Source organism: Benincasa hispida, chromosome 1 (genome assembly GCF_027475165.1).
Source record: "Benincasa hispida cultivar pf3 chromosome 1, pf3_genome.v1.1, whole genome shotgun sequence".
In the NCBI taxonomy this organism is placed as follows: Eukaryota; Viridiplantae; Streptophyta; class Magnoliopsida; order Cucurbitales; family Cucurbitaceae; genus Benincasa; species Benincasa hispida.
Window position 1 is genome coordinate 71364281 of NC_143478.1, and position 25553 is coordinate 71389833.

Below are 25553 nucleotides of genomic sequence, written 5' to 3' on the forward strand. Positions count from 1 at the left end.
TGTTTACATGCCACGAGTTTAGGACATAAAACCCAACACTATGTACTCCTATTTATTCGGGATTATCCTTAGATTTACATAGGTGAGGGTTGGCTCAACAACGTCGACTCAATAAGCCTCCCATTTTAGGAGTAAGACCGGGTAGATAGCTGAAGACATAGGGTGCAAGATGAAATTCACGCCTATCTAATTGATGGATAGGAGAATAGTTGTTCTCTTAAGTGCTGAATTTGGGTCTTGAATAAGGGCCCCACCCTCTCATTGGCCTGAGAGGAATCCGGTTTAATGATTGGATCACAAACCAATTGTTCATTAGAGGATCAGTGGAACTTAAAGAGCAAAACGTAATTTCGAGGGTAAAGCAACATTTTACCCAACCATTATTACGAACAACCTGTGAAGGGTTGATTTATTGATTATGGTTAAATCAAGTGGACACAAATATATCTACAATGAGGAGAGTGCAACTATCGAGCTATAATGATGACTTGATAGTTAACAAATATTGATTAATTTGGTCTAAAAAGTAGTCAATTAATCTCAAATCGTTGGAGCTCATGATCTGTAGGTCCTCCTTCTACTAGCTCATAAAACATGAACACCTTGAATTTTTAAATTGAATGAATTTCGAATGATATCAATTTGAAGTGTTTAAATTGAATTTCAATTTGAAATGTTCAAATTGAATTTAGGGTTTTGAACAATTATATTGGATATAATTAAACGTTTAATTTATCGAAATTAAACAAAATTGAATAGATTAAATATATTTAATTATGAAATTAAATATGATTTATATGAATTAGATTCATATTAAACTTAGGTGCTTTATTAATTTATTAATTAAATATATTAAATTAATTACATTAGTTTTAATTTTCAAACTTTATAATAAATTTCAAAAATTAGTTTTTTAATTAATTTTGAATTAATTAAAACCAGTTGCAAATTAATGGTTGTAATGGAAATGTCACACCCCCTCCCAGATTACCCTCTTAACCTAGAAAACGATGTGACGATAGCAGTTACTAGCCCTATTGCCAGCACTTACCATCTTTATCTTCTTACTTCACTCCTGAAGTGCCAACATGATAAATTAACTTATACAATTAGATCACATCCGAAAGGCTCAATATATTTTTATATGATCACACGCTTAATAACCATGACATAATATCTATGGATAAAATATTTATAGGTTGGCCAAACTTTACTAATAAAATCCTCAAAACATGTGTACATCGATATGGATCATTAACCTAAATTCTTTTAGCTAATCGGGTTTTCAGTGGCAAGCAGCAGCAGGATCAACCTTGAGGAATCTGACTGCTATCTAGGAAAGGAAAACATTGGAAAACTATGAGCTAGTTGCCCAATGAGTGACTATAGAAATCATATTATGTCATGCTTCACATTAATATAAAACATGTAAACATACATGAAAACATAAATTGAAGAAAGGATACGACTATTCGAATGGCCATGAATTAGTCTATAAATGGGTTATTTTTTCAATTTGTTTTCTTAACTTTTTCCATAAGCATTTTTTCTCTCATAAAACTTTCCTCCCTTTTTATAAATTTGTGGAAGTTCCGTATATCCACAAAGTTTAGTTCGTTGATCTTGTGGACGGGGTGCTACATCCATAAGAAAGGTGATCTGTTCTATCTGAGGAGGCAATTACTCTCTAAACTCAGGTACTAGGGTGAGTAAATTTGTCTTAAAGGAGATAACGTAAATTCGTTGGACTCAGATCTTTAATATATATGTTTGGTTTTAATTTCATGTGTTTTTGCCTTCGGAACACTCTTAAGACAAATTTAGTGCATCCAGCTCTTATGTGTGATAAAATTCATTCATCGTGCATCTGCAATTCTTATTGACTCTCTTTTAAAACTAAAACCTTTGTCGTCATGTAATAATAAATAAAACTTCATTTTTAATCTGTTTGTTTAGTTTGATTTTATCCACTAACAGAATATAATAATAATAATTTGAAGAAAATGTTTTCATATAGCACCGCGTGCATCAAGATCTTAATAAAAAAATTAGTTAATAGTCTGGTTTTTATTACTTGTCTGATTTTCAATTGAGTGAAGTTCCAATGTGCAATTTGTGAATATTGGTGATTTCTTTGGGTGCAATTTTCATTTTTCTGACATTTGCAGTATGAGATTTTTTTATTTTCAAATATTTTTAAATATTTTCTTTCGCTTCTTAATGGATTCTGCTGTGTATTTCAAAATTTCAGATTCATTTTGAATTTATATTTTAATTTCAAAATTTTGATTGTTGGTTCTGTAATTTTACTTTTCATCACATCAGAAGAAGAATTTTGTGGATTTTTCCCACCCTGTAACATTCACTCAGATAATTTTTACTATATATACACATTCTTTATTGATTCTCACACAATTTTTGGTGTTTTCCGTTTTAGAAGAGACAGTCCTCTTTATATCATTTTTTCATGGATTGAAAATGTCTTCATCATTCATATAATTTTATGTACATGTGTTTTACATATTATGTTTAGAAATTAATTTTGTTCATATATTTTTTATATATGTTGTTTTAGATATCTTTAATAGATATATATTGATTCTATTGCACAATTGTTTTGTGGTTTGATAGGATATTGAAATTGTTGAACTATAAATATACACGATTATGGTGCAGTTTTATCAACATTTTAGTACCTATAACCATTTTGTTATGAATGTCTTATTTGATGGTTATGTTGGATTTGAATGACTGGTAAAAAAAATGAATTTTATTGGATATAAGCACTTTATTATGTAAATTTTGTTGCGTATAAAACATATTTGATGAAGAATAATATGTATATTAGTTATATGTATAGCCAAAGTTGTACCTGGAAAATTTTAATATAGTATGGTAAGTTGGTTATCATGCATATGTATAACCAAAGTTATTATGTGGTTTGATATATATATTTTGGAGGAGGTGAAAGTTGTACCTGGGAAACCCACCTCTACCGTAGTAAAACCTAACCAAAAATCAAATGGGACAAAGAGTAAAGGTCAGAATAGTGGCTCCAGCAACCAATACCAATAGAAAAAACAGCAGCCCTCTTCAGGAGACATGGTACAGTTCCTTTTCTTTAATTGTAATAAACCTGGACATAGCTAGAAATTGTAGGAACAGACGTCGTCCTGCTGGTCAGGCGAACCTGACAGAAGAACCGTTAGTCGACATGATTACAGAAGTAAATGTGATCGGTAGTTGTGAACGGTGGTAGATAGACACTAGCGCTACACACCATGTCTGTCATGACCTTATTCTTTTTAAAACTTATACTGAAACTAAGGATAAGGATATTCTGTTGGGGGATCACCACTCCATGAAAGTTGTTGGAACCGACAAGGTGGAACTGAAGTTTATCTCTGGGAAGACCCTTACAATGAAGGACGTCCTACACACTCCGGAGATAAGAAAGAATTTGGTCCTGGGTTATCTCCTCAACAAAACCGAGTTTACTCAAACTATAGGGGCAGACCTATATACCCTTACCAAAAATAATGATTCGTAGGAAAAAGGTGTGCAACTGAGGGAATGTTCAAATTAAATTTAGACCTTAATAAAATGAAATCTTTTGTGTATATGTTGTGTTCTATGAATGTTTGGCATGTTAGACTCTGTTATGTGAATAAAAATTTAATTAGTAACATGATTAGCCTGGAAATGATACCTAAGTTATCCCCGAATAAATTTGATAAATGTGAGTACTATAGTCAAGCTAAAATTACTAAAAGTCTGCATAAATCTGTAGTTAGGGTTTCTGAGCCTCTAGATTTAATTCATTCTGATTTATGTGAATTTGATGGCATCTTGACTAGGAACAGTAAAAGATATTTCATTACTTTTATTGACGACAACTCTGATTTTACTTTTGTATATTTGCTGAAAAACAAAAGTGATGTTTTTGATACCTTCAAACTATTTGTTTTTGAAGTAGAAAATCGGTTTAATAGAATAGTTAAAAGACTTCATAGTGATAAGGAAACTAAGTACGACTCAGACAGTTTTAGTGAGTTCTTTAACTCACATGGAATAATACACGGAAAGACCACACCTTATTCTCCTGAAATGAACGAAAAAGCCGAAAGAAAAAATAGAACTTTAGCTAAGCAAGTAGTTGCTATTTTACTTAGTTTAGGAGCCGCATCTTATTGGTGGGGATGAAATCATCCTTACCGTGTGTTATGTCCTAAATAGAATCTCAAAGTCTAAAAACAAAACTTCACCTTACGAAATTCTCAAGAATAAGAAACCAAACTTGTCTTACTTTAGAATATAGGGTTGTCTAGCCTTTGTAAGGATTCCATACCCAAAAAGGAGAAAGTTGGCTAGTAGAGCTTACGAGTGTGTCTTTATAAGTTACGCCTTAGATAGTAAAGCCTATAGGTTATATGATCTAGTGAACCAAGTGATCATTGAGTCAAATGATGCCAACAAGATAGAGTTCATTTTAAATCAAGGATAGTAGGGGGCTCGTGATCAAGTGGTCTAACCCCAGTTAGAAATCCTAACCCTAGAGAGGAAACCAACCCAGAACCTAGAAGAAGCAAAAGAGTAAGAACCACCAAAGATTTCGAGAATAACTTCCTGTTCTATAATGTAGAAGAAGATCCTAAAGATCTGATAGCTGCCCTATCCTCAATAGATGCCAACCTATGGCAAGAAGCCATAAATGATGAGATGGACTCACTTGAGTCAAATAGGAATTGGCATTTAGTAGATCTACCCCCAGGTTGCAAGGCAATAGGGTACAAATGGATCTTAAGGAGGAAACTTAGATCCGACGAAATTGTTGACAAATTTAAAACTAGGTTAATGACAAAGGGTTTTAGACAAAGAGAAAACGTAGATTTCTTTGATACCTTCTCTCCTGTCACTAGAATTACCTCAATCTGTGTCCTATTTTCTCTCGCTGCGCTTTATAACCTCGTAGTATATCAGATAGATGTAAAGACCACTTTCCTAGGTGAACTTGAAGAAGAGATTTACATGAAACAACCTGAGGGTTTTGTAGTCCACGGCCAAGAAAATAAGGTGTGTAAATTAGACAAATCTCTCTATGGACTAAAACAAGCTTCTAAGCAATGACATGAAAAATTTGACGACCTTATCCTATCTAAAGGTTTCAAGATTAATGAAAGTGATAAATGCATCTACTATAAGTTTGAAAATAATCTCTGCACTATATTGTGTCTATATATAGATGATTTGTTAATCTTTGGGTCAAACTTGCATGTCATAAATGATGTGAAATCAATATTGAGTGCAAACTTCGACATGAAAGACTTAGGAGATGCTAGTGTAATCTTAGGTATAAAAGTGAATAAGTTCGAAAAGGGAATTTCTTTGGATCAATCTCACTATATAGAGAAGATTCTAAAGAAATATAATTAGGTTTGTTCAAGAATACTGGTGATAGTGTTAATCAAGCTGAGTATGTGAGCATCATAGACGGTCTTAGATACGCTATTGACTGCACTAGGCCTGACATAGCTTATGTTGTAGGATTACTTTTCAGGTTTACAAGCAAACCTAGTAAAGAGCATTGGAATGCTATAGAAAGGGTAATGAGGTACTTGAAGAAAACCCAAAACCTAGGATTACATTATCAAAAGTTTCCCACTATCCTATAAGGGTTCAGCGATATTGATTGGAACTCTTTTTCGGATGATTCAAAGGCTACAACTGGCTATATCTTTAATATAGCAGGCAAAGCTATCTCTTGGAAGTCCAAGAAATAGACTATTTTAGTCCAATCTACGATGGAGTCAGAAATGATAGCACTAGCGACAACTAGTGAAGAAGTCGACTGGTTTAAAAGCCTGCTATCAAAGATTCTCTTATGGGAAAAGTCGATACCAGCCATATTGATCCATAGCGATAGTACTAGAGCAATCGCAAAAGTTCAGAACCGTTACTACAACGGAAAAGAGACGGCAAATACATCATAAGCACAATACCATTAGAGAGTTTCTCACTACTGGTAAAGTTAGAGTGGATCATAAACAGACTGATGAAAATTTGGCAGATTCTTTGACGAAAGAACTGGCCAGAGAGAAGGTTTTCAAAACCTTAGAAAGGATGAGACTCATGCCTATAAAATGATGAATCATAGTGAGAAAATAGACTGGAGATCCCAAGAAACAGGTTCAACGGGTAATAAATATATAGTGAATCATGCTAAACCAAACACAGAGTTTCATTCGTATGACTTAGAGTCTGAGCATGATATCCTGAAGCGTAAAAAATGTTGAACTCAGTTCTTAATGAAATCTCGATGACAAATAGGATACCTAGCTACAGGAGTACTCTTGATAGACTCACCTATGTGAATGTGGAAGTGAGAGCTGCTTCCTATGGAGTTTTTAGGAAAACTCTCTAGAGCGTTCACTAAACCGGGATACACGTGTTAGGCCTTAAAGCACGAGCTTTAAAACTACACCCTAATGACACTCTGTGTCAGATGCAGTTAGAGATAGAGTTCAAAACCAAAGGTTAGTCTAGTATATTCTAAATCATCTACGTAAAGGTTCAAGTCGTATAGACTGAAACTGCTCGATGAAAAACTTTTTTTTCTCTTCTTTTTTGTTTAAATTTTCAAGTGAGAGATTGTTGGGTGAAATTTTAATTTTAAAAAGTAAGAGGAAACCAACCTTTGGTTGGAGAATCTCACATTGAAATTTTTTTATTTCGAAGCCTCCCTTTTGTACTCCAACCATGGGCTTTGGGTTTAGGCCCCAAGGTACCCATATTTTAGAGGGAGTGAGGAGATAGACCAATATGGGTTCGGTGGACGTCCCACACGCGCGCCGCCATCCGGTCGGATGAGCAGGGTGTGGCAAGGCGAGGCAAGGCACGTGTGTGATTATTTTTCTTTAATAAAAATATTTTTATTTTTATTTTTATTTTTTTCTCTTTTAATAATTAAAACCAGAAAATCTTGGTCCTTCAGCAGTTCAGAACATCCATCATTTTTCACTTTCTTCCATTCCTCTATCGAAAGCTCTCCTCTCCTACTTTCTCTTCCACTTTCCGTTTCCTAGGCAGTCAGTCAAAAAGGGTGTATATTTCGATCAGTAACGGTGCATTTTCAATCGGGTTTTCTTTTCGGGCTATTTTATCCTGGGGACGACATGGCAGTATTCCTAACCTACTTGCATACTTAGGAAGAGTCATGAAACGTCTTAAAGAGAGCGAGCCCCACGATTCAGTGTATAACGAGTTTCTATTTTGTAGATTTTATCTTTGCTCAATCGCCATAACTAGACCGTTTGCTGTTGTCCTGTTCGTTGTCTGAGGGTCTTGCTGTTTTTAACAGATATAAATATGAAAACGTGTGTAAAATAAATGTGTTTAATTGGGTTGCAATTGTTCAAATTTTGTTTAATTTTTTAGTTCAATATATTATTTAATTTATTAAATGAAAACATGTTTGTATTATTTTATTGTTTTATTAATTACAATTTGAAAAGAAAGACGATCATAAAAAAACATAGAAGATATTAACCACGATATACTAATAAAAAATCCTCAAAAGAAGGGGAAAAAAAACAAGGGAAATAATTGAAACAAAGGAAAAATTGGAAGACATGCCACGTATGGATTTGGAAAACAAAAAACAAAGCTTAAGAAGAAAGAAAACAGAAATGTGCATGGTTGGTGTTTTCAATGAATTTTTTATTAAAAAGGGCAAAAAAAGATGGTTTAAATTAAATACATGAAAATTTGAAGGAGATTAGTTGTAAGAAAATTTAAATAAGAGTTAAAAAAAATGAAAAAAAATATCATCATCATCGATCATATAAAATTAATGATGAGAAATAAAGGGTCACAAGTTTCTAAAGTTCACACACATTATAATTTTTTATAAAAAGTAATATCAAGTAAGGCGAAACATAAAGGTCGATGGTTCAATTTCTAATGTCTAAAATTATTGCACTTGAAAAAAGGGGAAAAAAAAATACTGTCAAAGAATGGTCGCAGGCATCCCAAACCAAAGCACTGAATACTCTTTCTACTACAAACTTGAGTTCACAATACATAATGGATTAAACCAAATTAACTAAACCAATAGTAATACAAAAACTTGGTAGAGCTTTATTTATTTTTATTTTTTCTTTCATCTCATTCCGAATCATGAAAAACAGGCCATAAAGTGTGTCTCTGACCGCCGTTTATTGTTTGATTCCTTAACGAAAATGTCATTTGAGGGCTCTAATACCACTTGTTACAAATTATACTGAATTATATTGGGTTCTTTATGTGATGGCCAAAATATATATATATTTGGGTGATTTTCACTTGGAAAAAGTGCATATGAATTTAAGTGATTCGTAGAAAAAAAAATAAAAGGTTAAAAATTGTTCCTCAACAAAAAGGTGTCAAAATAAAAATTACCTGAAGATGAGAATTAAAGCTTGGCAGAACGTGGCTTTTGTTCAATGTGAGGTAGTGTTTATACTAATAATAAACCTGCAAAGACAAGATCTAAAGTTTCAATACATATAAAGGTTCTCAAGTACATGATTATAAACTCTTTCTAATGAAATTTATTATGAATTAATGAAAGGGAAGAAGTCAAAGAAATGGGTATATGTTTCTTAGAGATAATGCTAGCAATTTCAATAAGTTTAGATTTATAGATGAAGAAAAGATAATCAAATACTTCAAATCACTTTAATTGGTTGGCGTGTAATAAATAAGCTTAAAAGTTAGGAATTGAATTTTTTTTTTCTTTTAAAAAAATTTTTTAGATATCAAGGCTAAACAAAACTAAGAGCCAAAAGATGGCTTACAAAAGATCCTGCAAGCATTCTTACAAGTAGAAACTAACGAATCAGAAAAATTAGATGACAGACAAAATTTAACACCATAAGCATCCCGTTTGGCTAACTCATGAGCAGTTGAATACCACTTCCTTCGGATAAAGTGAAACGGACAATCTCTACAAGAAGAAACTTTCAGCCAAATATCCTCAATCATATAACGCACCTCCATAAACGGATCCATAGTTCTATTCAACATATCCATCAATAATTTACAATCAGAGAAAATTGTGATAAGACTCCGTACCATGCTGGATAAAGAGCTCCAAACCTTCCGAGACTGTTGAGCCTCTGCACAAATAGAGGGAAGACCAATATCTTTAATATCATACGACGCAACCAGCTTCAAATTGAAATTCTCTACCATAACTTGATAATCTTCTGCTGAAAATTAATGACTCAAACTTTGAATTAGTTATTGAAAAAGCAAAATAATATAACAATAAATGCTAAAACCTTACATGAACACAATTGTTTGGAAGATGGGAAAGTTTGGCCCTCTCTGGATCGCCTTGGCCAAATGGTAGCAGTGGACATTTAACAACTTTCAAACTATTCAATTTAGTGAGGGATAGCATGACTTGTTTTGAAGGCAACCACTTTAGATTCTTGCAATAAGAAAGCGTCAATTCTTCTAAACTGCAAGGTTTCCGGACCAATCTGGTAAAGCTTCAATACCATTAAAATTAGAAATTTCTGACTTCTTCAAAGTTGTGAGATACCCAATTTGTTGAGGAAGCTGAGTCTGTTGCATTCTCTTCCGAGGTAACACTCAATGAAAGAAGTGTAAATTAAGATTGGTGTATGACCGTATTAAAGTCGTTCATACTTCCACGCATGTGTCTTCCACATTATATTGATTAGACATATTCGGATGCAAATTAGGACAACCAGAAATGTCCAGAGATTCGATATGATTGTAACCTTCTAGCAGCTGATTTGGAAGTTTCGTCAATACTCTACAGTTGTAAATTTGTAGAGTCTGACTCTACAGTTGTAAATTTGTAGAGTCTGAAGAGATACAAAGTGATCTGGAACACTCATTAATTTAGGACACACAATAATCTCTAAGACTGTGAGATGTGGAAAAGCCATACCATTTGGTACGTCTTCCCAATTCTCTAGGCCAAACATTTCAACGAGGGAAAATTTCTTCAACTTGGGAAAAAATACCCTATGGTTAGAGTTATTTGTCCCATAGAACTCCCTCCCTATGCTTCTCACATCATACAATTGATCAATGAAAAGTTCCTCCAGGTTAGGTAATTGTCCTAGCATTGGAAGCATTTCACATTTTTGACATCTGCGAAGAAATATTGAAACCAAACATTCAACAAAAATACCATTAGGAAAAGCTTGCGCAGTATAGTCATCAATAGATAATGATTGAAGATTGTGATGTGGTTGAAGCCCTTCCAACACTCCAAAATCATTTATGTTGTAATCTTCCCTAGAGAGAGAATCCCACTGAAAGTGTAGGTGTGTTAAATTCTTCTTTTCCATCAACCTTGCACCCATAGCTTCCTCTTTACTTTTCACTTTCTTAAGATCTCCAAGAATTAATGCCCCTTTCAAATTCTTCAAAGGTCCAATTTCTTCAATTTTACGACCCTCCTCATAACCTACTCGAAATCCAGATAATGTTTGCAGATGAACCAATTGACTCATATGTAAAGGCATTTTCTGATTAGGAATGACCATGAATTGAATATGTCTTAGCTTCACCAATTTTCTTAAATCTTTGGGAAGCTGATATAATAGTTGTACTTGAAGCTTTAGCGTTTGCAAGTTATAAAGCATGCTAATAGATTCTAAATCGAACTTCCATAGTCCAAAAAAGGCACTACAGCTTGTAATGTGAAGATACCTCATATGCTTGAACATACCAAATGAAGTGAATAATCTTCTAGATCCGTCGTGCACTACCAAAATACGCAAGGAAACAAAGTCCTCGAACTTACCATCGGCATCTTGGTCAACGTCCTCAATGAATCTGCGCAAATTTCTCACTATTTTGTCACTTGAATTAGTGAGGTTTGATTCCACCTTTTGATGCTTCATGTATTAGATCATGCATCATGAACCAGTATGGTCCATCCACTAATTGTCCCAGGAGGCGGACAGATGTTTTTTGAGTAATTATCTCACCTCTATCTTCATTGGCAACTTCAAATAAGGAGCGAGATAATAGGAAGTTAAAGTTTCTTTCTCCTATATCCTCCATCAATTCATCATTTCCTTCTTCTGGTTGGATCAGTCCTTGTGCTATCCACATTTGAATTAAGGTCTCTTTATGAAATATATAATTTTTGGGAAAATTTGAAGAATAGGCAAAACATTGTTTTAATGAAAGGAGTGGTAGACAATCCACACTTAATTTTAGTATGGATGAAACAAAATCTTTGTCATCTTTTGATATATTTTTCACCACGCTTCTGAATTTTGTCATCCATCTCTCGTAGTGTCCTTCAAACTTTACTGCCCCTCCTAAAACCTTTGCAACTAGTGGTACTCCGCCAATTTTTGCAACCACCTCTTCTCTGATAATTTCCAACTCTAGGCCATCTGCATTTACACCCTTTTTGAACAAGGACCAACATAGATCATCGGACAATTTTTTAAGATGAATGCTCGAAGTTGTCCCCATGATAGTGGCAACGTCTGGACTCCTCGTGGTCACGATAATAGTATTTCCAGATTTTCCAGCAATCTCGTTTAGACAGTCCTTTAAGTCATCCCACAATGTAGCTTCTTCATTCCAAACATCATCAAGAACAAGAAAATAATTTTTACCTTGCATCTCCTCTTGGAGCCTTTGAAGTAAGTTCTCCTTGTTCAAGCCAGTAGACCAAGTTTTTGTGAGACTTTGAAAGATCCCTTCCAAAATATTTATGACAATAAATGGTTCAGACACACATATCCATATAGTTTTATCAAAATGACCTTGAACCAACTCATGATTGAAGACCATCTTTGCCAAAGTCGTTTTCCCTAGTCCACCCATACCGACAATGGGTATGATGGACATTGGGTGTTCATTGCTAGAGTCAACCACCAGCTTCACTATGTTCGAAACTTCAACTTCCCTTCCTATTATAATATAACTTCTCTAGACTTAAACTTTGATGTTGTCTCTCGAATCTGCTTGAGATCAATATTCTTATGTGTTTCGGTAGATTCCTCCCCAGCTTGAGCAATCAGCCCTAAAGGACCAGCCTTAGTGTAATGTTTATGTAAAGCTTCAATAATGTACTTCATTCTTTTGGCCATCTTCAAACGAAACAGAAAGGGATTATTGGATGATGAAAAGAAATTACGCACTTTCTTTCTCTTTTCTGTTTCCACTTTCCGGCGAAGATCTTCGTAAACAAGCTCGTCCAATAGATCGTCGGCTTCATAAACAATGCGTTGAAGATCCCCCACCCACATCCCCACAGATTCATGGTGTGGTTTTTTAGTGTTGATACCTCTTAAAATTGCTTCGGCATTGCATAACCACTCCCTTAATTCGGACAACTCCTTGTGGAAGCCCAAAGCCACACCAATTTCCTCAGCTGCAACTTTGAGTACCTTCTTCAGAACTTCTTGCACAGCAAAAGTCCACAGGAATTCAGCCATGTTCTCTATAAGAACTGCCAAGTAATCCGATGAAGAATATTCAAACTCCACAACCTGGAGAATTATTTGAGGAAGAAGAGAACGATAATTGAACTAAATTAAGTAGATAACTCTTTAACTTTTGTGAGTATTTAAAATATTGGAAAATATTGTATTTAACTTTGTTAATGAGGTGTCAATTGGTTACTGGTTTAACCACATGCATATAGACTTTAGATAGGACAGATATTAGTTACTTCATAAAAATGAAGTAGGTACGTGAAATAAAGTATGGATGACTATTGACCGTTGGTGCAAGCCCAAGAAGAGAGCCAAACAAGTGTTATTTGAATAGTTTCATTAAAAATATATATATATATAAGAAAATACCTAATCCAGTAAACGTGAGAGAATTTGAGTTCGATGAATTTACGTTGTTTCCTTAAGAAAATTTTACTCACTTAATGCATGAGTTTCTTGAGTAATCATCTTCCAAGATATAATAGAAACAATACCTCGTCTAGAATATCTAACGAACTATACTTTATGGAAATAAACTGATCTTCGATGACTTTATAAAAAATGAGAAAGTTTTAACTAGAGATAAATGCTTATGAAAAAGTTCTTAAAAACAATTTGAAGGAGATATATATTTATAAATTATTCGTGGTCATTGGAATAGTCCTGTCTCTTATTCAAGTTGGTTATTTTCAAAAGTCACTACCATTTATTCCAACAATAAGTAGGGGTGTATAGATTCGGTTTGGTCTGGTTTTGGATCGAAACATGGACCAAACCAAAAAGTTCGGTTCTTGATATTGTTGAACCGCAAAAATCAAAATTATTTCGGTTTTAAATTTTGAACCGAACTGTCCATCTTTATACCAACAGTCTGCCTTCGCACGTCCAAATCAAACTTTTATAATGAGAATACGAAGAAAATAGGACAATGCATGTGGGCAGGTCAGATTCATGGTTAGTGAATGTGAGATTTCAAATGAATTATTTTTTCTTTTTTCTTTTCTTTTCTTTTCTTTTTTTTTTTTATAACAAGAAAGATCATGAGTATTCACATCTTAATTTTATTTTTTAAGAAAATAACAAAAATTGTTGTTACAGATAATTTTGGACTTAGAGTAAAATTGTAAAGAGTAAAGTTTAAATCAAAGAAGGGGCAAAACACCAAAATCCAGAACAAGACAAAGCTAGGAGAGAGAAAGTAGCATGGGCCGAGGCCGTTCTTAGAGGTTTGCCTCTGGTTGTTCGAGAAGACAGGCCCAAAAAAGGAATTTAGGGTTGAGAGAGCAATTCGAAATACCAATGTAAGTAAGTCCATTCAAATACTAATTTCCTTGTTGACTTAAAGCATTTGAGTCTCTATTTTGTAGATTGAGTTCTTTTCTAAATTATAAATTTATTGTTGTTGTCATGTGAAAGTCAGGTGTGTATATCCTACCTAAAATTTAACTTCAACAATGATTATGTTTCATAGGATCTTATAAAATTGTGAAGTAAAGACTTATTTAATCTTGTCATATTTTAATTTTCAACAAAAAAAATCATAAAATCATATATATGTAAACTTTTAACTTCATCTTTCAAGATTCATGACCATATAATCCAACCGTCCATGCATTAACTCTGTATCTTAGTCATATCTCCTTTAGTGATAAGTTTGTTTTAGTTAAATGATCTTTCATTATCATAGGTCGTCCTTTCATGTTATTTCTAATCATAATTACAATCTGAGTAAAATATTAAAGTATTCTTATTTTCAATACCTTCGAATGTCAGCATGAACTAAGTTTAACTTCGAAAGGTTATAACTTTAAGCTCAATTGACTAATTTGGATTAAAAAAAATTTCATGTAATTATTTTTGCGATCAACATGCTAAAAGATAGCTTATTCAACCATTCAACCCATAAGGGAACGAGGGGGGAAATTTTGTCCTCCTCGATCTTCATGCAGATGGCTTGGAGCTTAATGTTTTAAAAAATCTGATGATTATTATATTTTTAATCTAACTACTCAAGTCAAACCCTAATTTAATTGAACTTTTGACCAACTCAGAAATCCAAAATTTTCAACCTCATTAGCCTATAATAGTTCTTCTAGATATAGTAGCTTTCAGAAATTTAGAATTTGAACAACTAGATGTAACCATGACTTTTCTTCATGGAAACTTAGAGGAAACAATTTACATGTCTTAGCTTAAAGGTTATAAGAAGAAGAGTAAGAGAACTTAGTTTCTTCGCTGAAAAAGTCTCTCTATGGACTTAAACAGTCACCAAGATGTTACTGAAGAAACTCGTATGAAAAGAACCTTGAGCAGAAGTGGATCGACCAAATTTCATTAATTATTGAATACAAAGTTTACAATAAACAGGCAATAAGATATGCATTTAAAGTCTAAATTACAGCATGCTTTACAAGAAAAGGTTTCAAGAAATATCACCTTTGTAGAACCTTTTCTTCACGATTCTCCCTCGAACAAAATCATGAACGTCTTGAAGACTTTCTTCAAGATAACCTCGAACCAAAAACTCAGACACTACCACAATGAAACCTTGGTATTCTCAAGGTGAGAACCAAGGAGTGGTGGGCTCTGACTATTTTGGTTAGGAGGGAAAAGTTTAAGTGGAGGAAGAAGAAGATTGAGAACTTTCACAAGAACACTCAAAGATACAGAACATTCTGTCTTTTCTCCATCGTTCAGTAGCATCAACATTCAGAACAAGAAGAAATTTTTTTTATTTTTATTCTCTTTTTGCCAAAAAAGAATAATCACCCCACTAATGTTGATGGAGAGAAAATATGGGGAATGGAGTTGTAACTCTCTTCCTTATTATCAAAATAATAATATAATATAACTATAAATATGATAACTAATATATCATATATATATATATTAAATTATATGTTATATCAAATATAACATATATAACCTATAGTTTTAACATTGTATCACATACAATATAAACTATAGTTTCTTTTCTCTATTTTATGGCATTTAATATTAATCTCATTTATATTAAATTTAACAACTATGAATCTACTCATTGAAAATATATTTGAATCTCATTCAAATATTTATTTCCTCCCATCAAGCTATAATGTATCAATACATTATGACAATTATATCACATATAATTGCAACAATTTAATTATATCATAGATAATTAAATCCATCTATTAATTTGAACAATTCAAATTAATCCAAAAACTGATTCTCAACTAAATCCTATTGAGCTACTAAGGGGACCTCATGGACCTGTAGCTTGAAGCTCCAATGATACATGGATAATTAATTAAACTCTTTAGTTACATTATTCACCATTCGTTAACTGTTGGGCACTCCACTAAAGACCGACAGCTGTACTCTTCGCAGTACAGATATATTTCTATGACCATTGGATATAACCAATCAATAGTACGATGACCATTCACAAATTGCTTGTAAGTATAGCTAGGCCAAATTACCGTTTTGCCCATGTAGTTACATCTAACTCTTTAAGTACCACTGATCCCTCTAATGAACAATAATCATAGTCCTACTATGACTAAACCCCTCTCGAGCTAGGAGAGGGTGTGGCACCACATTGTTCAAGACTTGGAATCAGCCTTTAAGGGAGCAATTTATCTACTTACCTCTGCTTCGGAGAAGGATTGAATTCCAACTTGTGTAGTTGTATTCCCAACTCCCCAATCAGATAAATCCCTAAAGTGGTAGGCTTGTTGAGTCGACGATCTGGCCACTCTTACCCATACAAATCAAAGGATTGCCCTCATAGGCAGGAGTTCACAACTCACTTAGGACTCAGGTCATGTTACCTATGGTCATCTTGGTGAAATGTAAGTCTCTATTATGAACGACGTTATATAATGGAACTAAACATTTCATGGTCTGGTCTTATACAAACTTCTTTGTATAGAATATCCCCGCTCGCATGTCTAATACATGAATGATCTGGATCAGATCATTTGTAGCACTTTACAACAATTGTAACACCTACAAAACGAGCCATACTCGTAATGTCATTAGGATAAGGTACCCAGCTTTATCCATCTACAATAGACCATTTAGGTTATCACTTAAACATGATTCACTCGTATATCTCCACATACATGTTTAAGTTACAAAGATAACCTCGGATGTTAGTTTATTAATTTGTGGTTAATGCAACTAAAATATCACATATTTTCTATACAATGAATAAAATATCAAATATTTTATTAATAACATAATGAGTTTGTTCAACAATGTTTACAAACTTAGAATCCTACGAGATTTAGGGCATCAACCCTAACAATCTTCCACTTGACCTAAAGCTAGTGGGATGTACAATATAATCAAAATACAAAGTACACAAATAATAAACTAGGGCATGACACGCGCTCAGTACAATATCTCCCACTTGCCCTAGTCCAAATATGGCCTGTCCCATAGACCCATACTCTACAGGTGACCCTCAAACACTGTAGCGTGAGAGCCTTTGTAAACAGATCAGCAGCGTTGTGCTTCGAAGCTATTTGTGTGACAATCACATCCCCTCGATACACAATTTCTTAGATGAGATGATACTTCTGCTCTATATGCTTGCCCCACTTATGACTCCTAGGCTCTCGGGAATTAGCCACAATACCACTATTATCACAATAAAGTGTGATGGGCTTTGACATGTCTGGAACAACTTCCAGAGTAGTCAAGAATTTCCTGAGCTAAACGACTTCCTTAGCAGCTTCACAAGTCGCTGCATACTCAGCCTCTATGGTGAAATCAGTGATGCACCCTTGCTTGGTGCTTCACCATACTACTGCCCCTTTATTAAGAGTGAACATTGATCCTGATGTGGATTTCCTAAAATCCTTATCAGTCTGAAAATCAGAGTTTGTGTATCTTGTAAGGATCAAATCCTTAGAACCATACACAAGCATGTAGTCCCTCGTTCTCTGTAGATACTTGAGGATGTTTTTAATGGCTGTTCAGTGATTTAATCTTGGATTAGATTGATATCTACTGACTATCCCCATTGCATAGTAGATGTCATGTCTAGTACATAACATCACATACATCAAGCTGCCCACAACAGATGTATAGGGATCCGTCTCATCTTCTCAACCTCTTGAGGTGTCTTAGGATACTGTTCCTTAGACAATGTAACTTCATGCCTGAAAGGCAATAAGCTCCTCTTGGAGCTATGCATCGAATATTTGACAAGCATCTTGTCAATATACGACGCCTGAGACAGTGCTAGCATTTTGTTCTTTCGATCTCGAAAGATATGAATACCTAGAACAAGCTGAGCCTCTCTCAAATCTTTCATCTTGAATTGGGTCGCTAGCCAGTTCTTAACTGTAATCAGTAAACCTACATCATTCCCAATGAGTAGGATATCATCTACATACAACACTAGAAAAACTACTAAATTGTTGATGATCTTCTTGTATTCACAAGGCTAATCAACGTTTTGATCAAAGCCAAAAGATTTGATCACAATATCAAACCTTATGTTCCAAGATCGAGATGCTTGTTTCAGTCCATAAATGGACCGATTAAGCTTGCAAATCTTTTGTTCTTGACCTTGGGTTATGAATCCCTCGGGCTGCATCATGTAAATGGTCTCCTCAAGATTGTCATTCAGAAAACCAGTTTTGATATCCATTTGCCAAATCTCATAGTCATAATATAAGAAAATGAATAGGAGGATCCAGACAGACTTCAACATGGCAACAGGCGAGAAAGTCTCCTTATAGTCGACTCCCTCTACCTGAGTATAACCCTTTGCCATCAGTCTAGCCTTGAGGTTTGCACCTTCCCATCTGCACCAAGTTTCCTCTTCTAGATCCATTTACAACCTATAGGTTTAACCCCTTCAGATTGATCTACAAAATCCCAAACAAAATTGAAGTATTTAGACTCCATTTCGAGATCCATGGCTTTGATCCATTCATCTCTATCAATATCCTCCATTGCCTTCTTGTAAGACAATGGATCCTCAACTTTTCCATCAACTACCATAGCTAGGATTTCAATTAAACCCATATAGTGAGTAGGTGGGTTCGCAACCCTCCCACTATGTCGAGGTTCCCTCAACACTTGAGGTGGATTTGACCTACTAGATGAACCTACTTCAACAACTCCTGTTGAAGATTCAGTAGTTTCTTTGGAAATCTCATTCAACACAATCTTACTTTTGGCCTTGTGCTCCCTGATGTGGTCTTCCTCAAGAAAAGTAGCATTGGTCGATACAAATAATTTGTTCTCTTTAAGATCAAAGAAGTAACCAACTCTCGTTCCCTTGGGGTAGCCTACAAATAGGCATAATCTTGAACGTGGTTCTAGTTTCTTAGGATTAGCCTCAAGCACATGTGCTGGGCAACCACATATTCTGAAATGACATAAACTAGTTTTACGACCATTCCATAACTCCAAAGGTGCTCTAGCAACACTCTTGAAGGTAACACAGTTTAGGATGTATGTTGTAGTCTCCACTACATAACCCCAAAACGAGTTAGGTAAGGAAGTGTAACTCATCATAGACTAAACCATGTCTAACAGGGTTCGATTTCTCTTTTCTGATACACCATTTTGCTGAGAGTTGTGATACAATTCCATGATCTATCATATAGTTCTGGAATGTTAAATCCATAAACTCTCCACCTCGATTAGATCGAAATATTTTAATCATTCTATTTAATGCATTTTCAACTTCAACCTTGAATTTTTTGAACTTTTCAAAAGATTTAGACTTATGTTGCATTAAATAAACATACCCATACCTTGAATAAGCATTAGTAAAAGTGATGAAATATTCATAACCTTCCCTTGCTTTTACATTCATCAACACCATTCTTTGTAATAAACATTTTATTAAAAGAAAAGTTAATTTGATAATATTGTTCTAACAAGCACTTTACAGAAACTAAGTTCCTTTTCAAATCAGGAACTAGAAATACATCTTTTAAATCAAGAAATTTATTCTGTAAAGTCAATCAGAGACCTCCTACTACCACAACTGAGACGTCGTGCCCGATTCCAATTCGCATCGTCATCTCACCAACATCTAGTTGCCACCAGGAATTAATTCCCTGAAATGAAGAACAAACATGGTTAGTGGCCCCAGAGTCAATAATTCAGGCAGAATTATCATTTTCCACTAAACAAGTTTCCAAAATAAGAAAGTCATATTTACCTTGTTTGGCCTTCTTCTTTTTTGCCAAATATCTGGGGCAGTTTCTCTTCCAGTGCCCATCTTGATTGCAATGGAAACATTTTCCTTTGTCAACCCTAACGGATTGTCTACCCCTTGGTGCAGCAACTACTAGGTTAACGACCTTCCCCTTTCCACCTTCTTCTTCTTCCATTTTTTGGTGCCGGAGGAAGAAGGTATAGACTTAGTTCCAGAAGTCGAACCTTTGTGGAACTTTTTAGAAGATGAAGCAACATTTGCTTCATCCTTCTTCTCCTTGCTTTTCAAAAGGGATTGGAAAGTATGTAGCTCGTTGAGTAGGGTAGTCAGGTTATAGTCAATCCTGTTCAAAACAATGTTGCTATGGAAGTGTAGGAAACTTTCAGGGAAAGATTCCAGTATAATGCTAACCTGTCTGGCCTGATAGATGCTTGACCCGTTCATCTTCGCCACGTTGAAATGGATCATCATGTTGCGAACGTGTTCTCGAACAGATGCCTCCTCTTGCATACGGGCATTGAAGATGTACTTTGAGAGCATCGTGCTTGAGCTATACAGATGGTTGTCCAAACATTCCCCTCAGAAACTCCATGATTTCACAGGTTGTGAGCATGGGCTCATGCTTCTTCGCCAAGACTTCATTAAGACTTGCCAAGATATACGTTCGGGTCTTTTTGTTTGCCCTTGTTCGACGCTCATATGCTTTCCGAACATTTCGAGGAGCACTGGGAGGTAGAATGGGAGGACACTCCTTCATTAGGACAAAGCGAAGGTCATCGATGATTATAATAGTATTAATTGTGTTTTTCTAGCTAGCATAGTTTTCTCTCGTTAATTTATCAGCGGCTAGTAAACTAAGAGTAGCAGTAGCCATATTAATGAAATGCTGGAAAAAAAATACTTTAGTCTACTTGCATTAAAACCACTTTTAAGAAAACCAATCAATTTTTTAGCAAAATAGTCTAGTGTACCCTAAGTGACATCTATTTTGCAATGATGCTTCAATGAGGTAGGACAAAAGTCACCGTAGGGTGATCCAGTGCCCCTTCACTAAAATGAGACATTCTCAACCATTAAACATAAACAGCTCCTTGTCACTTTAACTAATAATCACCATTGTTCGGTCCAAAATTTGTTAACATCTTTAACAATTCTGTGTAAGTGTAATCCCTCATTTTAGGTTCTAGAGTCCCGCCCCAATGAGCCAACCGTAGGGAAAAGCCGATTGGAACATGAGACTAAAGCAACCATATCCATTTCTGGAGATCAAATAAAGCGTCATGCAACCATCCTTTAAGGGGACACCCACGATGCCACGAGGCGATGCATAAAATTTTATTTAACCTAATGAGAGAGACCGAGGGATATGTCGTCACACGTCTTGCTCCCACTTACTATAAACACTCTCTCCATGCACCTTGATATTGACCTACCTAAATGCCACCCGTAGGGGGACACCCATGGTGCCTTGAGGCTGAGAGTAGATCTCACGGTGTGAACTTTTAGGGAGAAATGTGTAGAGGCAAAAAAGAAGTATCATATACCCCATTTTCCTCCCACTGAGTGTTCTACCTAGGGTTAATTAACTTGGGAATATCTGGCTACTGATTTTATCTAAGTGTTTGTTTAATTTGCTAAAAAAGAACTCTTGTCTTTGATGATTAAACAATTTTGATTTAAATCTCATTAAACTCTTTAATAGACTTTCATCAAATTTGTATGCATGTAACAAATCTATCTAATTCACCTTTCCAGGTAGGTTTCTAGGTAGGGGTGCGGCATTTCCATCGACTTAAGTACCTCAGCCTAGCCAGAACCGCCTTAGATAAAATGTCCCTTATAGATACATTTGTTACATATTTAATCTTTTATTAGGAATCAATTTAATCCTAATAAACAGATTAAAAGATTAAACTTATATTTCTAATCTCAGTTTTAAAAAATGATTATAGCCTAAGGTTTGCATGTCTCTTTATTATTGATTTTAATTCTAATTTCATTTAATTATAACAATTATAAAGAAATGAAACAATTAAAAACCAACCATTGCATGCTAGATATACTTTAGTTAATTATAACATTTATAAATTAACCTAATGTAATGTCATGCTTCATGCAATATTCATTCATTACTAATATATAACATTTATATAACTAAGTAATGAATCATGCTATAGCATACATTCCATACATCCATTCAACCATATATTATAACACTTATAATATAAATGATGCATGTAACATGCTATAATGCATGCATACATATATTATAACATTTATACTATATGATGCATGAACATGCTTTATGTAATTTAAATCATGCATATTCATATATTATAACATTTATAATATAAAATTATGCATGAAAATAAATGCATAACCTATGGTGGGTTTTAAAACTATATGACATACATTATGACATATAATATAAAACAGACATCACATATATATTTATACTAAAAGTTGATGGACCGAGATAGAACCTCTCAAAAGAAAATAAAAAGGCTAACTATTACAAAATTTGAGTCAACCGGTTCGAAACAGGTGAACCGGGTCTTGAACTGCTTGAACCGAACCGCTCTTCAAAGAACCACCTTGCAGCTGATCGTGTAGCAAACGCACCATGCGTCGAGCATGAAAGACTATGCGATCGCGTAGCTAATGACTATACGATGAGCATGAAAGTCTACGCGATCGTGAAGCAAGCAAGCATGCGTTAAGCATCTTAAGAAACACGCGATCGTTCAGCGAGCACCTATGTAATATTGTAGCAAATGGCACATGATCGTGTAGCAAACTCTACACAATCGCGTAGCATTAGCTATGCGATCGTTTAGCAAATGCTACACGATCGTGTAGCAAATTCTACATAATCGCATAACAAAAGCTACCCGATCATTTAGCTGTAGCTACACGATCTGAAATCTCTGTTTCGTCTTCTCCATCGACACAATGCTCTGAAATCCTTCTTTGAAGCCTTAGGAACATCACGAGCGACTTAAACTAACAAATTTACAAACTCGATTGCAATAAATAATGCCTAAAAATGCAGGGGCCCTTACAAACCAAAATTTTTAAATTACAAAAAGCTTTAAACAGAGAGTTCTATCCCGAAAACATCCATCAACAAATCCATCCACAACCATTCATCACATAAATAGAATTCAGATTATAGAACCCACCATTACTGAAAAAAAATTCAATACACGAATGGAATTTGGAATCAGAAACCTACAACCTGGCTCTGATACCAATTGAAGGAACTTGTATGAGGAGAACCTTGAGCGGAAGCGGATCGACCAAATTCCATTAATTATTGAATACAAAGTTTACAGTAAACAAACAATAAGATATGCATTTAAGTCTAAATTACAGCATGCTTTACAAGAAAAGATTTCAAGAAATATCACCTTTATAGAACCTTTTCTTTATGATTCTCCCTCGAACAAAATCACGAACTTTTTTAAGACCTTCAAGATAACCTCGAACTAAAAACCCGGACACTACCACAATGAAACCTTGGTATTCTCAAGGTGAGAACCCAGGAGTTGTGGGCTCTAACTATTTTGGTTAAGAGGGAAGAGTTTAAGTGGAGGAAGAAGAAGATTAATAACTTTCACAAGAACACTCAAAGATACAGAACACTTATGTCTTTTCTCAATCGTTCAGCAACATCAACATTCAGAAAGAGAAGAATTTTTTTTTTTTTATTCTCTTTTTGCCAAAAAAGAATAACCACCCCACTAATGTGGGTGGAGAGAAAAGATGGAGAAGGGAGTTGTAACTCCTTTCCAACTCCCTTCCTTATTATCAAAATAATAATATAATATAAATATAAATATGATAACTAATTTATCATAATATATATATATATATATATATAATTATATGTTATATCAAATATAACATATAACCTATAGTTTTAATATTGTATCACATACAATCTAAACTATAGTTTCTTTTCTCTATTTTATGGCATTTAATATAGATCTCATTTATATTAAATTTAACAACTATGAATCTACTCATAGAAAATATATTTGAATCTCATTCAAATATTTATTTCCTCCCATTAAGCTATAATGTATCAAGTACATTATGACAATTATATCACATATAACTGAAACAATTGAATTATATCATATATAATTAAATTGTCACACCCTGTCCCGAGCCCGTCTCTTGAGCCTGAAGAGAGGCGTGAGGGACTACAGATATCACCCTTTTGTGATACCTACTGCCCATCTAAACTTACTACACTCAGTAAACATTAAATCAAGGAGATAAACAACAACTTATTGAATAGGCCCATTTTATTACAACAATGTAACGTTTATACAACTCCAAGACTTAACTACAAAGTTTACAATAGTAACTCTTAAAACTCTAGAAGTGTGACTGTGGCTTGTGGCAGATCTTGATCTTAGCAGCACCCTGGAACTCCTCACCTTTCGCTACCTAGGAAGAAAACATGAAAGAAGAGGATGAGCTTCACAAAGCTCAGTGAATGGTAAGTAACTTTTAGAGTCTATTTCAACTCATAAATAACAAGCATATCATATATACAAGGTTAATACTCAAACCTCAGCCTTGAATGAATCTGATCTCTACTCTATCTACACGCATGGTAGATAGTTAAACTGATACTAAACATAAATGCCTACTCTTTTGCGTTTCCTTTTGTTCCCTATGTGCACATAGCTCCATGCTCATGATCTCAAAAGCTAGGCCCATCGGCCCTCTGACCATCCCATACGAGGTTCCTCCCACAGGCTTAGGAACTAGACCTCTCGATCCCCTGACCATCCCGTGAGGTTCGATTTAGGCTCAGGAACTATGTCTATTGACCCCCTGACCATCCCGATCACATATTCTCATTTTCATGTTATTTACTCATTCATAATATAAGCATATACAATTTACTCTAAAAGATATGCTTAAGACTTAAAGGAAAGCACCACTCACCTTGGTTAGGTAGGAGTCTTCATTTCTAGAAGTTCCTTGATCACCTCGGCTCCCTTTTGAACCCTAAGATCTAGATTCAACTTAAAGCTCATATTACTCATAGTTATAAGCCTTATTTAGGGATAATTCCTTTTACAAACATGTTCTAAAATGTCTCAACAAGCTTACCTTAAAATCCTAGCTCAAAGCGCCTCGTGATTTGGCCGAAATCCTCATAACATCAAGACTGGCTTAAGCTTACCCGACAGCATGATCCTTCTGTCTTTTCTTCACTCTTCAGCCCAATTCCTTGGACCTTCTTCTCCAGTAGACCTACTTTGAAAACTAGACTATCAGAGATTTCAGGTGGCTTTGGAATCACTTCAAACTCACGAGTATTCTGGGAGAAATCCTCGTCCCAAACTTATGTTACTTCTAGATTTTCTTGTCCGACAACAACTCCTTCTCTTGGAACTTCATGACTGACACATTCCCTTCATGATCAACGCATGGTATCCTTCAAATACATTTTCTAACACTCTTCCTTATGCTCTTTGAAGAGGATTTTGCTTATGAATTGAAGAGACATCTTGTGGTGGTATTTATAGGCTAAAGGAAACGATCCTTATCATCTTTTAAGGCCTCCAACGTATGCCACTACCTACTTTGGAGTGTTTGCACCATGTTTTTCCACCACCTACTTCCTTTTCCATTCACCTACTTCCTTTGCCATTCACCTACTTCCATGCCACTCATCTACTTGAGTTGTCTTCCTCATGCATAAGACTTCCTTTGCATGGAACTTAATTCGTCCAACTCCTAATAACTCAAGTCTAACCGTCTCTCGGTATAGCTATTTGTCCAGATGAGCTCTTTTGCCTTGCGTAAAGCAAGCCTCAGCACCGCTCCATCGTTTAGTCCATAGTGTAGCTTTTGCACATCATCACTTAGCTCCA

The 25553-nt window shown here is 34.8% G+C and overlaps 1 protein-coding gene across 1 annotated transcript; it reads right to left on the reverse strand.

Moving 5' to 3' along the window:
* Nucleotides 1-7924: 7924 nt before the first annotated feature.
* Nucleotides 7925-12567, reverse strand: LOC120084181 (putative disease resistance protein RGA3). Its single transcript, XM_039040075.2, is given in 5 exon segments — nucleotides 7925-8511; nucleotides 9112-9155; nucleotides 9326-10922; nucleotides 10924-11958; nucleotides 11961-12567. Coding segments are annotated over 3 exon segments (2664 nt in total). The 5' UTR covers nucleotides 12483-12567; the 3' UTR covers nucleotides 7925-8511; nucleotides 9112-9155; nucleotides 9326-9815.
* Between the last annotated feature and the right edge of the window lie 12986 nt (nucleotides 12568-25553).